Source organism: Aedes albopictus, chromosome 2 (genome assembly GCF_035046485.1).
Source record: "Aedes albopictus strain Foshan chromosome 2, AalbF5, whole genome shotgun sequence".
Taxonomy (NCBI): Eukaryota; Metazoa; Arthropoda; class Insecta; order Diptera; family Culicidae; genus Aedes; species Aedes albopictus.
The window spans coordinates 315,208,893-315,226,272 of NC_085137.1; the positions used below are offsets into that span (position 1 = coordinate 315,208,893).

At 42.6% G+C, this 17,380-nt stretch overlaps 1 protein-coding gene across 1 annotated transcript; it reads right to left on the reverse strand.

The window, feature by feature from the left end:
• Positions 1-1,290: 1,290 nt before the first annotated feature.
• LOC109405605 (polynucleotide 5'-hydroxyl-kinase NOL9) lies at positions 1,291-16,839 on the reverse strand. The gene is made up of 4 exons (XM_019678667.3): positions 16,617-16,839; positions 15,638-16,528; positions 1,778-3,827; positions 1,291-1,626 (listed from the first exon to the last, which is right to left on the reverse strand). The coding sequence occupies exons 2-4, from the start codon at positions 16,514-16,516 to the stop codon at positions 1,448-1,450; spliced, it is 3,108 nt and encodes a 1,035-aa protein (XP_019534212.3). The 5' UTR covers positions 16,517-16,528; positions 16,617-16,839; the 3' UTR covers positions 1,291-1,447.
• Between the last annotated feature and the right edge of the window lie 541 nt (positions 16,840-17,380).

Below are 17,380 nucleotides of genomic sequence, written 5' to 3' on the forward strand. Positions count from 1 at the left end.
TAGAAGGCGGGACTTGGAGAGGGCGAATGAACCACGAACTGCATCAGCTGTCGGATAGCAACTGGACCAAAATGGTTCTCATGGAGTCATCCGACCGGTACAAGAAGACGAAGTGCGCAGCGAGCTAGGTAGGTTGATCAAGTGGTGGACGATCTCCGGATCCTTCGCAGAGTGCGGAGCTAGAGACACACAGCCATGGACCGAGTAGACTCCTATGTACAGCAAAGGATACCCAGGCCTTAGTCTGACCGGTAAGGTAAGTATCGTAGCATTTTTTCAAGTGTTGAAATAAAAACCAAAAAAAAAATTTTTTTTTTCAAGTGCGCTGAAGGATTAGTTGACCCTTGGTACTTCTAGGCCACGTCATTAGCTAAAACGTCAGTATTCGGATACTCTCTCTCTCTTCTTGGCGTAACGTCCCCCTGGGACAAAGCCTGCTTCTCAGCTTAGTGTTCTATGAGCACTTCCACAGTTATTAACTGAGAGCTTCCTCTGCCAATGACCATTTTGCATGTGTATATCGTGTGGCAGGCACGAAGATACTCTATGCCCAAGGAAGTCAAGGAAATTTCCTTTACGAAAAGATCCTGGACCGACCGGGAATCGAACCCGTCACCCTCAGCATGGTCGTGCTGAATACCCGTGCGTTTACCGCCTCGGCTATATGGGCCCTTGTATTCGGATACTGTAGACTGTATTAATTAGTTGGCGGATCCTACTTATAGTTATTTATCGTGAATTGGATCAAAATTTCACGGTCATGATTAGCGTGCCAAAGAGAGGGATAATAAACAATAATAACTATAGTTTTGTACGTAGGGTATTGTACCATTTGGGCAGGTGTACCTATTTTGGGCACTTGCCGCTATAACTAAGTCAATTTCAAACCGATTGATTTGATTTTTTGTACAGAGTTAAATACTGTACGTGCCTAACTCTATACAAAATTTCAAATCAATCGGTTTGAAATTGACTTAGTTATAGCGGCAAGTGCCCAAAATAGGTACACCTGCCCAAATGGTACAAGACCCTAACCACTTACTGGTCTTCCCACTCTTGTTCCCACCAAATATTTCCATTGCGACCTAATAGGAACGGTCACAAAACACAAAAAAAAAAATTCATGGGCTAGATAGGATTAAAAGATTGATCACTTACCTATTTTCCAGGTCCAGCTTTTGTTCATGGTCGAGTGGCATGCATTACAACGACGTTCTTGAAGCAAAGACCGTTTGGTTGTTGTAGCTGGCTTTCGAATATTCCAACTAATATTCGCTTAAAATGAATACATACATTCTTCAACGCCCGCGAAGCGTATATTATTGAATCAACTTGATTTTAATCTACTATTACAGCAAACATAAATACGATTAAATTTTCAAACAAAATGTACAGATGCTCAATAGCGCAACATAGGAAAAAGATCTTTTTCCCTTTCTCACCGTCCTCAGTCGATGTTGTACACGTAAGGAATGGTTCCCTGAATTCGGGCACTCTGCCGTAGGAACACGGCATTCGGTAAGCTACTGCTACAGATGGCCAACACGTTCACTTCCGCGAGCCGAGCATCCGGCAGTGATTGTAACAGGTAGACGTTGTTGTTCTTGTCCACACCTCGCACGATACCTGGAGTTGAAGGTGGAATAGGAAAATGAATTCTAAGAAATACTGTCCATGATCGCATATCAGTCCCATCTTTGCTGGGTTTCCTATTCATATGGGACAATTATGCGATCATAGGCAGAATACCTATTAAGGAAAATAATGGATAAATTACCGATTCCGAGGCACTCGTACAATCCGGCGTCGTCCTTCCGGCACAGGTAGACCAGCGTGGCATTCAGCACCGATGGCAGTTGATCTTCGCCCAGGGTCTGATCCTCTCGTGTAACGAGCACCTGCAGTTGACCGAGCGGAGCGCAGAATGGTTTGACCTCGTTGAACCACTCGCTGGAGGAATCCTGCAGGATGTCCGCCAGGTGGGCGAGCAGCATCATATTCCGCCGCTTGGGAGCGTTCAGCGTGAAGCCCTTCTTCGGATAGCACACGTTCAGTTCGTAGTGCTTGAATGATGCCTTTCGTTTGATGTATTCCTGGACTTCGCTCCGGAGGATATTGTGGCTGTACCGATTGATGAATTCGGAAGTAAATCGATTCTGGTAATTGGGGATGGCATGGAGTTTGTCGGTGGATACGAGTTGGACCACATCCGTCGGCGACAGCATCCGAAGAATCGTGGTCATCAGCTCTTCGCCGAAATCCGACACGTAGCCCATGGTGTTGACGATCCAAGGGACGTTTCCGAATTCAGATTTGTGCTGTTCGCAGTACCGAAGCAGCTGACGGACGTTTTGGGTGTAGAAGATGAGGGAAGACACAATGTCCAGGCTTCCGAAGAGCCAACTTTTGACCGGTGGGATTGGGTTGAGCGTGGCTACTCCGAGAAAAGGTTTATCGACTATGGTTACGCTTATCGTTTCCGGAACGTGCTGAATCGGTTGACCAATGTCCAGATCGATCAGAACCACCTTCTTAAACTTTTCGACGTTTTTGTTGATGAGGTATTGGCACAGAGTAGATTTACCGGATCCTTTTCCTCCTATAACCACTATTCTGCTGTTATTTTTTGCAACTATTTTATCCCATTCTGGATCCGGTCGGTACAGTGAAGTCCCCTTGTCAACGTGCTCTGAGAAGAACTCCGCATTCAACAGGTATTCAGTTCTGTAAAATTCGCTCTTTTTCATGTACTCCACTTTCGGGAACAGGAAATCTTCCGATAGGTACTTATCAACGGTATCTATCCGTTTATTGTTGCTATCCGCTTGTAGCAGGACCAAAACCGAGTCTGAAGAATCGAAGGTTTTCAGGAGATCTTTCAAGTCCGCATCGTGGAAGTGTTTCTCCAACCGAGCCATAACTTTCCCCATCGCATCCTTTGAACTAGGAGCACTCTGAGGCCGAGGAGTCAAATTCAGACTATGGAACCCACGGACAGCAAATGCGCTTCGACATTCACCGGGACTCAGATTGTAACCCATCACTTCCAGTCCGCCCACCAGAGGCTGAATGGTAAGATGTCCACTGAAGTAGAGTGTATTCTTCAACACCAGAAGCGAGAGCCGCATATCGATCGCGTCGTAGAACCGATAACTGGATTGATTCACGCTGCTTTGCTCAACTTCCTCCTCCATTTCATTATCTACGACTTCTTCTGTTGCAGCGGTCCTGACGACATCCGGGTTCTTCGCGTCATTCAATCTCAGCTTTTTCAGCTTTTCAGGTCTGTCTATCAGATTCCCTTGAGCGTCGTAGATGGGAACCAATATCGGACATCCCCCATCATTAATATCATCATCTTGACTTTCGCCAGCCGATCCTCTTCTCCTATCATCCAACGGCAATTCCACTATTTGAGCCGTTTCCACATCGCTGTTGAAAGACACCTCGTTCTCGTCGATGTTATACACCCGCGCAGTGCCCCGACAGATATACAGATCGTCATCTTCTTCAGCCACGTAATCCTCGTCGTCCTCGCTGTCGTACGATTCGTCCCAGTAGGAAGGGAGATCACTGTCGTCGTCATCCGAATCGTCTTCATCGGAATCATAGTCAGAGGAAAACTCATGATCATCTAATTCGGATTCCTCCTCTTCCTCCTCCTCTTCAGCAAACGAATCTTCAGAATATTCCGCTTCAGAGTCTTCCTCAAAGGAGTCACTATTCGTGAATTCATTCTCACCATCATCGTCGTCGTCATCACTAGAATCCGTGTCTTCTCCAAAGTCCAGTTCTCCTCGCATATAAGCTTCAAGGTCGAATGGTTCCTATAAAAAAGAAAGGACAGTTATGTGTTAACACATAAATGAATTTGAGATAGGGTGACTTAATATGTTCTTAACCATCTAACGCTTATGGTGTTGGTAGAGCACCTGCTCTTTTCGGCGAATCTGACCTAAGCCCGTTCGCTTCAATACTGTAAAAGAACATTTGGAAAAAGTTTTTTTTTGCTTGAGAGTTGAAACCTCTTCACTAGACCTGAAGATAGAAAAGAGTACGTAATCTTTCAGAAGCAGTTTGCCAGCCGTACGCGAAAAATGATATCCATTAAGACACTGTTGCCTACTGACTCATAAAGTTACGGTAGAATGTTGGAAAGTTTTCAATTGGTCAGTCAATCAGGATTTGCCTATGTAGTGTTATGGTCACACGGTTTGTGTTTGTCTTCTTGTTTGATTTTGTGGTATGGTTCAATATGTTTTTCTTCTCGTCAAGTCAGTTGTCGTATGTTTGTTTGTTTTTTTTTTTTCATCGAAACAATCGAACCCGGTATGTGAAAATATAGTCAATCCTGTGTCAACTTGTTTTCTTGATTTCGCTAATCGTTTTCTACTTCTCTATGTTCATCTCTTGTGTCCTTAAATTGTCATCGGTCCAAACCCCACAGAAACATGTAACTGAACTTCTGAAATGTTTCTGTTGGTGTCATAATACCATCTAAGAGTTAAACAAAAATACGCCAAGTTGGTCAGTTGATTGCAATAAAATTTTAAAATAATAAAGATTGCATGTCAACTATGTATTATGTATTCATCCCCCTACAAATACTATGAAAAATATTCAAATTCGTTCAATTGTCCTATCGGTCCTACCTATAAACCATGTTATTTTCTCAAGCGTAGCCTAGAAATGTCAACCTAGTCATACACAAGTAACGTTGTTCTGTTAATAAAAAGCAGCCAGTTTTTGTCCAAAATGTCTAGTCGAACGCATTGATGTCAACAATGCGTTTATGTGTTCGCACGTTAGCTTTGACCCTATCAGCACAATAAAGTGCTGCAATGCAAATCTCCTTCCCACTATTAATTCTTCGGTCGATTTTAATTGCTTTATTTAAAGAAAATATGACCAACTAACATTGTAAAGATTCGAAAAAGCGACTATGACATTAATAAATTACTAATCAAAATCAACCGAGAAACGTGGGAAATAGAGCCCAGACAACATTTTGAAGTCAGCTGGCTGTAAAAGGTTCCAAAACCTGTCACAAATCCTATAATACTTTTATTAGGATTTGTAACAATCATCAAAACCTTCTCAAATCCAACCGACTTGGAACTATTGCTTGGGAATAGACTCTACTGAGCCCCGGCGGTTCCTCCGTGTTTATTGAGCATGTCTGATGCATATGATCAGCCATACTCCATCTGCATCAGCCAGTTCGTGATGAGGCAGCATTAAAATGTTAAAAAGGTGATATGTTTCACTAAAGAACACTACATTATAATAATCAAAATGAAACTCTTTCACTTTAATACCGTCAACCCCTGCGAACTTGGTCAGGGTTCTTTTTTTTTTTTATTCATATTCGTTTATTTTACAGGCCCAAACGCCCGGGAGCTTAACGGGGCCGAATAACAATACTTCCCAAGAGGAAATTAACATATCAGTTGGAATCACAATCAATTATTTCGGATCCCTGAATGGCACAAATTTTTTTCTTCTCCTTGCCTCGCCGAGTTGACAGCCGTCGCTTGTTGGTACACGCATCAAAGCTTTCACACGGAGATGTAGATCCATCATCGTTCTGGTCATCGTCGTCGTCGTCGATATCGCTCTTTGTCTGTTGCTGTGTGGATTGGTCCGTAGGTAGGCTTTTTGTCTTGTTTTCGATCGCAGAAATCACACGTTTGCCGCTGCTCGTTTCGGAAGAAGATGGAATTGATTGCACATTTGGAATCGGCGGGAACTCTGTCTCGTTGAATATTGTTTCGTTTGATGGAGTTGCTGATGCTGTTGTTGGTGTGTTCTTGTTTTCGGATGCTGTTACATCGGAACACTTCTGGTTGGGATGTGCTGATTTTGAGCAATATCTACAGGTTCGAATCTGATTTGGATGATGAACTGTAGCCATCTGATTATCTATTGTGATAAATGATAGGATAGACTGTTTGAGTCTCATTTATAGAACTCGTACTCCGTTGAAAACACCGCCAAAGTAATTCTTCCAACGCTCATTTTGGATGGAGATGACGTCTCCAAACCTCATCATAAAATTTCCAACGGTTGTATGAGGCATGGACGGCGGAAGGTCACACACTCTTACGGTAACCGCCTCGCTATCAACGTAGACGGGGATCTTGAAGGGCTTGTCGTTGTAAATGAAAGACCGTTGGATATTATGCGCTTTTTCGTATCGCAGTGCTATATCACGGTCTTTCATTTCAATATACACACAGTTACGGGTGTGGTGTAACTGTATGCTGTTGACACCCGCGATATTTAACTTAATTTCATTCTCCAGAAAATGATGGACTCTGCCAACATCTGGTCGAACTGGGAGAACGTTAAAATCCACTACAAGAGTGTTTTTTCGAACACTATACATTTTTACTACCAGAAAACAAAACGGAGCACGGGAGCGAATAGTAAACACGTCCGAAGGCTGTTAGTATTGGCTGTCAACTCGTCAGGGTTCTTTGTCCATCAGTCAATTCTGTAATCGTATTTCTTCTGGCGGATTGCCTTTTCTTTCGCAGCGTTGGTTGCTTACAAAGCTTGTGCTTGATCTAGGAATTTCTAATCCTAAGGGGGCCCCTAGATTCGGACAACAACACAAGACCGTCTACAATTTGATGTTCGTGTTAGGGGACGGCTTGTATGCTTTGTACTGGATCGCTCCTGAAATGTTTGGAGCACTACAAATGCACATTAAATTTCAGGGACAGATGTACAAACTTTAGTACAGGTACTCTTGGATATAACGTACAAAAAAGTTTTCTCTTTGTACGTTATATCGAAATGCGCGTTATATCGAAGCAGAGAAAAATTTAATATTTTTAATGCTAGTATTGATGTATTCGACGTGAAATTAATCCCAAATAATGATTTCGGTGAAATTCACAAAACCAATAATAAAAAACTTGAGTTTTGACGAAAAAGTCATTTCGTTTTTTGTGCTTCGATATAACGTACATTTTGCTTCGATATAACGTACACTAATTTTTTCCCCAAATTGCGCTAATTCTGGATATCAGGGCTAATACTGCAACAAAACATTGATTTGAGTGATTTCGTAGTTTATCTAATGTCGTTTTCGGTTTTAAATTTGGGTCAGAGCTCACCCTGACTCGCAATAACCGAACGAAAACGGATCCGGATCCAACCCAAATCGAGTCAACATGTAAACATTGTGCAAATCAATCAAACTGTCAGTTGCACATTTTCGTTAAATTCTGCCTTTTAGAAATTTAACTCACGTGGAAATGTTGGTTCGCACATTCATTATTAAATGCAAATCACATTTAAGCGAGTCCTTTATCTCTAATATGCTTGAATAGTTAAGAATTTCCAAATCCATTTTGACAGATGAACCTCGTTCGGGTTCGATCGGAAAAAATCGGCAGAGCGAACCTCACCATGTTTGGGTCGGATCTGGGGCGGATCCGGATCCGACTCGATCGAATAAACGAACGTTTTGACAGCAGTTAGGGCGGATCCAGAGCGAAACTAGGTTCGCTCCATGAATAAACGAAAACGACATACACGGAGAAACTAAAAAACTCAAAATTAGGTACTCTTAAACTCAATTTTGAGTTCTTTTTCATCTCCCTTTCAATGCGCTCATTCTGTTGTTGTCAGAGAGTGAAGAGAGAAACAGCCCAACTTATGCAGTTCCGTGCGTCAAGCCAACACTGAGTTTCTAGCACAGTACTCAAATTTGAGTGAATACAATCTAGTCAAAATTTCGGTTGGATGGAAAAAACTTAAAATTAGGTATTTTTTTTCACATGGAAGCAAGCGGGAACAACCCAACAAAAACATCGATTCCATCAACTCAAAATTGGCTTGACGCACGCAACCCCGAAGTTGGGTGGAAAGAACTCACTTTTGGGTGGTTTCGTCTCTCCGTGTAAGGGTTATTCTTGGGAAAAATAAAAATTTCCAATGTTGTACGTTATATCGAAGCAAAATGTACGTTATATCGAATTCGCTATATCGAAGGTACCGTCGATGGGGGTGACAATGGGTCTGGGGGGTGAGATTGGGTCAAAACGGAGAAACATAAAATGTGAAATAACTCATCAACTATCGCTAACTTATATTGAAAACTTTGTATTATTTCAAAGAGGAGATGTTTTTAAACGTCATGATGCAGTATAAGATGTTTAGCAATAAACATTTTTTGTTAAATTTGTGGCTAAACTTATGTGATGAAACTACTAGTAAATCACTCTGAAAAAATTTCTCCTTCGCAATGTTACACACAAGCACCTTACCGTAAATTTTCTTAGAAGTAGTTAGCTGTAGGTATTACCTGGTTGATGCAATGAAAAAAGTGGGCTGTCAATGCACTTTTTATTTGAAAAATCAATATTTTCGACACTATGTCTAAATATTAAGAATGGGGGTGAGATTGGGTCAAGCAAGTTATCGAATGCACATAACCTTAACTAAAAAATCAACTTGTTATCCACCCATTTGACTTTAAAGTCGTGCCATGTACCGTATCTTCATAAAAACACGCTTTTTTCGAAAATATGTTGAAGAAGTGTCAAGCGAGTGTGTTCATACGTTTAGTGCCTAAACCCATTTATAATAATACACCCATGCGTTTGGACAGCTCCTCTAATCATCATCTAGCCTTTAGTGTACTGCATATTCGTTTCAATGTTATTGCGAGAGAGGGTATAATAGTGTGACATGTTGTGTAACATAATATTTGAACGACCCTCTATTTTGAGAGGCCAATGATCATGCACATAAGAGTTTATAATGGAGGGTTTGGTTAAACATTTCTTCTGCAGTATACTAAAAATATCATGTTTTTTTCAATCAATCTTTCAAAAATGGCGATACAACATACAAACGTTGTTGGCCGGGGCCCGTGGCGTAGTTGGTCACACGGTCGCTTCATATGCGGATGGTCATGGGTTTGATTCCCAGCCCAGGCACTTGCAATTTTTCGTCAGTTGCTTTCCCCCGAGAGCAACTGACACTTGACCCTCTTCTGAGCCCCATGGCTCAAACGGACCCGGATACCTGGATATCGGCGAACTGCTACTCATAATAGACCCCCAATCGGACTGGAAAGGAACAACAGCCTCCATCATCATCCTTGTGCTCATCATTCTACTAGGTATAAAGTAGAAAAAGTGAAAGCAGCAGAAAGGCAACCAGTTCGATAAAGTAGAATAGAATCTAGGCGCTGTACAAAATGTAAGTGCAGCTGTCAATTGAAATTGCTGACGTAGTGCCCAAGTGGACAATAGAGCTGTAAATTAGGTTAAGTGATTAAGAATAAAAAATAAACATACAAACGTTATTTTATCAAATTTCAACAATTTTTTCGATTGTAGGTGGATCCCCTTTTAGGTGGATTTATCATCTTTTAAAATTACCTAAATTTTTATTCGTCCTGGTTACATTGTATTTTTAATAGATTTACTAGATATGATCAATAAAACTAACTTATTATCTTAGATAGGCGACTTCGAATACTTTGACCCATTCTCACCCCCTCTAAGGGGTGAGATTGGGTCAATTTTCAATCATTTGTAGTTTAGTAAGTAGTTCAAATAATGTGATACTTTTTTGCTAAACTATCATTACCACATAGAAGAGTATACATACCAAATAAAAAGTTATTCCGACTTCAATTGCATTTGTTATTTAACATTTAATCTTTGAGTATCCTTTTTTGACCCATTCTCACCCCCAACGACGGTACGTTATATCGAAGAATACCTGTATAACATACAAAATAAACTGACAAAATGTTCACAATTAACAAACGTAACACACTACATGCAATAATCGAAGAATTTTCCACGAATTGCATTCTCCAATTCATGCAAAATTATTACAACTATTTTACAAATGTAACAACTTCTTCAAGCTGTACAGTGATATGTAATATTTTGCTTGTTAGCGGGTCAAGCACCTCAAATACCTATCACATAAAAACTCCTCTCTAAAATTTATTAACAAACGAGTTTCTTCAAGAGTGTTATAGGAAACTTCAAAAATAAACTTTTCGGAGTTATGTAAATACGGAATCTGGGAATCTACAAGATTCCTCGCCAAAAAATACATCATTAGCGCTCTTTATACACCTCGTCCTTTTTTTACGTCCATGCTTGGCTAAGTGACAAAAAAATCTACCGCTAAGACAATGAGCAAACTCAACAGTTTTATATTTTTTAAAACATCTTCGTAATTGGGAGAAGTGTACAAAAATATAGAAATGTGTGTTTTGATCATTAATTTGTCGGTAGAAATTTATTTCGCTAAGCCAATAGTGGACGTAAAATAAGGTTTGGGCACCTTGGCACGGTAAAGGCTGGGTATGCTGCGCAATTCAGATCCCATTGTGATCCACTAGCCTCTGCCCAGCAACTCCTATCCCTACCTCCACGTGGTACCGGCCGGAAACTATGAGCAACCTTAGGGAAGATCGGGTAACCAACCCCGGTGGGAACTTTGGTCGTAGGCTGACAGGGAAGGGGGGGTTTGCTTCGGTAAACCTGAGCGTCTGTTCTCCAGGAGGAGCGGCTCACAACAGCGTCTGATCCCCATGTTAGGGGCGGCTGATCTACGTCCGAGTGCCAGGGAAGGACTCTAAGCTCAACTGTGCACTATGGTCCTCCGGAAAGTAGGGGGTTGGTGTCAGGCCCTCCCGGATAAAAACTAACCATAGGGTGTATGGTGAAAACCATTTCTGCACCATACAGTGTACCAGCTACAATAAAGTGTATTGTGATGAAATGGTTCGCTATACTATATATTTACATTGGATTTTTATGTAACAATATATTATACTGTTTTTCTTACGTTTGAACCATTCACTTTTCCGAAACATTATTTTTCCGTGAATTTTTTTATTATTTCTGGTGTTCGATTTGAATAGGTCGTTTGTTTGCTGTGATTCATATGCAGATTCGACCTATTCAAATCGAACACCAGATTTATTCAGTTTAACATTTTTTCCGTGCTTTGTTTTGTTGATGTTTGTGACTTTTTTGATGCAAAGGAAAGCTTTCATAGGAAAGAGAAAAAAGTGAATAAGTTGAAACATCAATTGAAAATCAATAACATGTTTAAATCAGTGGTAAACCAAATGTCCTATCCTAAGAACTGCAGGTCCAAGCAGGGGTCCAAGAGATATGACGGGCTAGGTGTGTAGAGTGCGATGAGAGAAATACGAATGTAGGCCAACCCGGAATGATGCAGGTCATATTACCGTAAATCAGTGGATGAGTTCAACATCAACACTATTATTTCTGAATTTGCATTTAGGGGTATTTTCTCCTCTTCTCTCATGTGAACTTGCCTTCGACCACAATCGAATCAAATGCGATTGACAAACTTCATCTTTGACGCAGAGCCATCTTTAACACATGGACTGGACTGAAAACTGAAATGACTTTTAATATAGGTTCGTCTGCGGGTTCGCTTTTTAACCTAACTTATACTTGAATCGAACTTGACAGTTTTCTCATGAGTTGTTATGTATTTCCGTGTATTTCGAACTTTAGTCAAACTGGAGCCTCAATATTGCAATAACGGTTAAGCACGCTGTAATGATACTTATGTACCTCGTCACCCACTTCATGCAGCTACATTAGTGGTCTAATAATACTTAGCGCGCTCGGCATAGTTCCATCATGCCGCTCAAAGTGTTGCCACAAATAATGCTTAGTTTGCGAAACCCAGTTATCTGGCTGGTGGGGCATGGGAGCCTAAGCTTCAACTGTTAATGCAATCAGAGACTACTCAGACCTCGACTCAGACTTGCACGTGGGCGATCCAATATATGAAGGGTTATCCAAAACGCTCTGGAGAATTCCCAAAGCGTATCTCATAATGCTAGTAAGCCTGAGATGCCATTAACAGGAGGAAAATTACAAGATAATATAACATATGGTTTATGTAATGTAAACCAACACAACATAACAAAAGAGAACCATATTAAAACCCACGTATCAGTATTTATAACAATTCATTTACAATATAATGTATGGTTTTGCAAAAAAATATATATGAAGAAAAATATTTTTTTATATTGTTACGATACTTAACCACCCGTATAGTATATTGTAAAAATCTTATTTACAATTTACTGTATGGTGTTTACATTACATTTTATTGTTTTTGTATTTTTATTTTTACAGTAGTGTCTATTGTAAAAATATGGTTTTAAATAGTACTGTTACAATACAACGTTTGGTTTTTCTACTGTATTTTTTATTCGGGCTACGAGCCAGCCGTAAAAAAAGCTAGTTCATCTCGGGACCCACGCTTTACTTCCCTTCCAAAGGAAGAACTCACATTTTGCGAGTTTGTCGGGAGTGGGATTCGATCCCAGGTCCTCGGCGTGGTGGAACTGCCGATCTCTCAACTTCATTGGGAGCACCCGTATACTTGTCGATCTTTTGAAGGACCGCGGGTTCGGCATCGTAGCGCTGCAGGAGGTGTTTTGGACAGGATCCATAGTGCGAACGTTTAGAGGAAATCATACCATCTACCAGAGCTGCGGCAACACACGCGAGCTGGGAACAGCTTTCATCGTGATGGGTGATATGCAGAGGCGCGTGATCCGTTGGTGGCCGATCGATGAAAGAATGTGCAGGTTAAGGATCAATGGCCGATTCTTCAACTTCAGCATAATAAACGTGCACAGCCCACACTCCGGAAGCACGGATGATGACAAGGACGCATTTTACGCGCAGCTCGAACGCGAGTACGATCGCTGCCCAAGCTATGACGTCAAGATCATCATAGGAGATTTAAACGCTCAGGTAGGCCAGGAGGAGGAATTCAGACCGACGATTGGTAAGTTCAGCGCCCACCAGCAAACGAACGAAAATGGCCTACGACTCATTTATTTCGCCGCCTCCAAAAATATGGCCATTCGTAGCACCTTTTTCCAACACAGCCTCCCTTATCGTTACACCTGGAGATCACCACAGCAGACGGAATCTCAAATCGACCACGTTCTGATTGACGGACGGCACTTCTCCGACATTATCGACATCAGGACTTATCGTGGCGCCAACATCGACTCCGACCACTATCTGGTGATGGTCAAACTGCGCCCAAAACTCTTCGCCATCAATAATGTACGGTACCGGCGACCGCCACGGTACAACCTAGAGCGACTGAAACAACCAGATGTCGCCTCAGCATACGCGCAGAATCTCGAGGCCGCGTTGCCAGACGAGGGCGAGCTCGATGAGGCCCCTCTAGAGGACTGCTGGAGTACAGTGAAAGCAGCCATCAACGACGCAGCCGAGAGCACCATCGGGTACGTGGAACCGAATCGACGGAACGAATGGTTCGACGAAGAGGGCAGCTGGTAAGGATGGTATCGCAGCTAAACTCATCAAGATGGGCCCAGAAAAGTTGGCCACCTGTCTGCATCGGCTGATAGTCAGGATCTGGGAAACCGAACAGCTACCGAGGAGTGGAAGGTAGGGATAATCTGCCCCAATCACAAGAAAGGCGACCATTTGGAATGTGAGAACTTCAGGGCGATCACTATTTTGAATGCTGCCTACAAAGTGCTATCCCAGATCATGTTCCGTCGTCTGTCACCTAAAACGAATGAGTTCGTGGGAAGTTATCAAGCCGGCTTCATCGACGGCCGGTCGACAACGGACCAGATCTTTTTGGCACAAATTTCCCAAATGGAGGAGAACGTGCCTCTGGAGCCGACCTACTGATACCTGGCCAGATCTTTACCGTACGGCAAATCCTCCAGAAATGCCGTGAATACCAGGTCCCAACGCATCACCTGTTCATCGACTTCAAAGTGGCATACGACAGTATCGACCGCGTAGAGCTATGGAGAATCAAGGACGAAAACGGCTTTCCTGGGAAGCTGACTAGACTGATTAAAGCAACGATGGACGGTGTGCAAAACTGCGTAAGGGTTTCGGGTGAACTATCCAGTTCATTCAAATCTCGTCGGGGACTGCGACAAGGTGATGGACTCTCATGCCTACTCTTCAACATCGCTCTGAAAGGGGTTCAACAGCCGGGGAACGATTTTCACAAAATCCGATCAATTTGTGTGCTTTGCGGACGACATGGACATTATTGCCAGAACATTTGGAACGGTGGCAGAGCTGTACACTCGCCTGAAACGCGAAGCAGCAAAGGTCGGACTGGTGGTGAATGCCTCTAAAACAAAGTACATGCTGGTAGGCGGAACCGAACACGGCCGGATCCGTCTGGGTAGTAATGTTACGATAGACGGGGATACTTTCGAGGTGGTGGAGGAATTCGTCTACCTCGGATCCTTACTGACGGCTGACAACAACGTAAGCTGTGAAATTCGAAGGCGCATCATCAGCGGATGTCGGGCCTACTACGGGCTCCAGAAGAAACTGCGGTCGAAAAAGATTCACCCACGCACCAAATGCACCATGTACAAAACGCCAATAAGACCGGTGGTCCTCTACGTGCACGAAACATGGACCATGCTCGAGGAGGACCTGCAAGCACTCGGATTCATTCGTAAAAGCCGGAAGGATACGGTGGGCAGGGCATGTTGCAAGAATGCCAGACAACAACCCTGCAAAGCTGGTGTTTGCAACTGATCCGGTTAGCACAAGAAGGCGTGGAGCGCAGAGAGCACGATGGGCGGACCAGGTGGAACGTGACCTGGCGAGCATTGGGCGCGATCGAGGATGGAGAGCGGCAGCCACAAACCGAGTATTGTGGCGTACTATTGTTGATTATGTCTTGTCTTAAATGTGATGCTGAACAAATAAATGTATGTTAATAACCTCAATTTTACGAGCCGATTTTATGAATGAATTTTGACAGGAGGTAGCGTCCAATAACCCGTGAAAATCAATGTCATCATCAACATTGTTGTCACTTCGTAAAATGGCTCATTCAAATCGAAATCCAACTGAGAAATTTTAGTGCTTAGTAGCAGGCATGGGAATAAGATTTTTTTCTGTTTACCGTTCATCGATACTGGCAGTAAAATAAAAACAAAACAACGGCAGCACCAATACCATCAGACGCCGTGCCGACGGCAGTCGAGCAGACGCTTGATGGTTTTCGCTTCCCCACGAAAATTTTTATGAGCAGTCATGCTGAGGCGGGTGATTGCGAAAAGTGTCAAATATTTTCAACTGCTAATAACTCACTTGTTTTAATAAATAACTTAATTCGATTTGCACAAATAGCTAGAGCACACTCCTAGCCTTGTGATGCATGTAAAGAAGTTTGTCTAGAAGCGGTTTGAAACGCAGAAAAATGCGAAAATGGGACAGACAGAAATTTCTGTTGTCGTTGTGCTCGAGTACTGGCGCTCTCGCACTTGGAAACCGTTTCGAGGAAGAAGGCTGCAGGAAAAAAAATGTTATGACATTTATTTTTCGAACAGTTTGAGTTTGGCTGGGCCTGTGATGTTCGTGTGGAAAAATGTCAAATGTACAGCCGGTAACCGTTTTTTCCAGTACATTTCTCATCCCTGCTTAGTAGGTATTCTCATTTAAAAATTGAACTAAAATAACAAACCTCTGATACTAGTTCAATTGTATTCAAAGCGAAAATTGGAATGGCAATTTAAATATCCTTTACCATCATTTAATCTTTTCCTAAAAATAATAATACTTACATCATCATCTTCATCCTCGTACTCCTCCTCCGTAGACTCATCCTCGTCATCATCGTCATCGGTGTCGTTAACGTACTCCACAGTCCGAACATCCCCAACCGGTACCAAAGCTCGCGAGCTGACATCCACCTCATCGTCGGAATCCTTGTATACCAGTTCTACGTCATTATCCTCTTCAACCCAACCGTTGCTGCCCTGCGGCTGCGGCTGTACCTTTTTCGATTGCTTTCGTTTGTTGGCGGCGCGTTCATCCTTCCGGTGGCCAAAATATTCTACTAGCTCTTCCAGAGACATCTGATTGCCATCTTCATCGTCGTCGTCATCACTGTCTTCGCTGCTGGATTCGGTCAGATCATCATCGTCCTCCTCCTCACTATTACCATCCGATGAAGGAACTCCCGGATCATTCACTTCGTCATCGGAAGCATCTTCGAAAAATTGATCCAGGTAGTCGTCGGCATCACTGTCCGATTCCGGAAGGGAATGTTTCTTTGCTTTCTTGGATTTTGTTCCGACGCCATTACTGTCTGGGGCTTTCCGCTTCTGTTTGTTACTGTTTGACTTGGGTGGTGGCGCTGGTTGTGATTTCACCGGTTTAGGTGCATTCCGATCGGGTTTCTGTACCAAGTCTTTTCGGGGCATTTGCTCATTTGGCTTCATGCCACCTACCTTCTGTTTCGATTTCATCTGATTGGTTCGATTAACTACACCACCGTTGGTCATCCGTTTGAGCTTGAGATCAGTTGATTCCTCATCCGGTGGAGAAGCCTGTCCCTTTCCTGCCTTGCCACTTTTCCTATTTCGACGGTTGAATGGTTTACCCGATTTCGAGTATGAACCTGGATTGCGCACATTCGGTTCCCGTTTGGACTTGTTCATTCTGGATGTTTCCTGTACCGGGGGACGGACAATGCGGATTCAGTGCAGGTTATGTTAAACCGGCGGAGTAAACAAAAGCGAATAACCAACGATAACTTACGTGTTTTCATGCACGATTCAATCGCAGCGAATCCTGATGAATGGTTTATACTTGCGACTCAACTTTTACTAATTAAATTCAATTTTTTATTCAATTTTCAATCACTATTTTGCACAACCCGAAGATGTGCCGTGTCTGGGTTTAGTTTCTGGTAAACGAACGAACGCAGCAGCAACCAAAACAAAAGTTCGACTCGGCTCGTCATCAACGGAGGCGCACGTGAATTTTTGACATTTCTGGCGAAGCATGGGCGTCTGATGTTGATGCATGGGGGCTCAAAGAACAGCGCACACAGAGGGAATTGTAGAACAAATATTATGGCCAAAAAGAGCCATTTTACGAGACGTTTCGGATCAGCTGATCGCTCATTTCATGAATGAAAATTTGACAGGAGGTTGCGCCCAAGCCCGTGAGTGTTAATATCAATATCAACACTGTTGTCGTTTTGTAAAATAGACTAATACACTGCAGTGACGATTCGTTCGTTGAGAGCTCGTTAGATGGGCTGTCTCGATGGTTGAATCACCGACAAACCGACGTGCCAGCTCATACAACTTTTCCAATTTTTCTTGGCAAATAAGTTCTCCTTTTAATCACTAGCTCCATCTGCACGATGATTTACACAGCTTCCTCTTTATGTGTGCGTGCGCACAGGAGCTTTACCTTGTCAAATTATTTTACACATTTTGAGGTAATAACCTGCATTCAATGTTTTGCGCATTAAGAAGACATTTCGTTATGAACGTTAAAAAGAAATTTCATCC

Coding starts and splice junctions, on each gene's coding strand:
- LOC109405605 (XM_019678667.3), bottom strand. CDS start 16,516: ATGAACAAGTCCAAACGGGAACCGAATGTGCGCAATCCAGGTTCATAC. Junction 3,828..15,637: donor ACGAGGATGAAGATGATGAT/GTAAGTATTATT, acceptor TCTTTTTTATAG/GAACCATTCGACCTTGAAGC. Junction 1,627..1,777: donor GTACGAGTGCCTCGGAATCG/GTAATTTATCCA, acceptor CTTCAACTCCAG/GTATCGTGCGAGGTGTGGAC.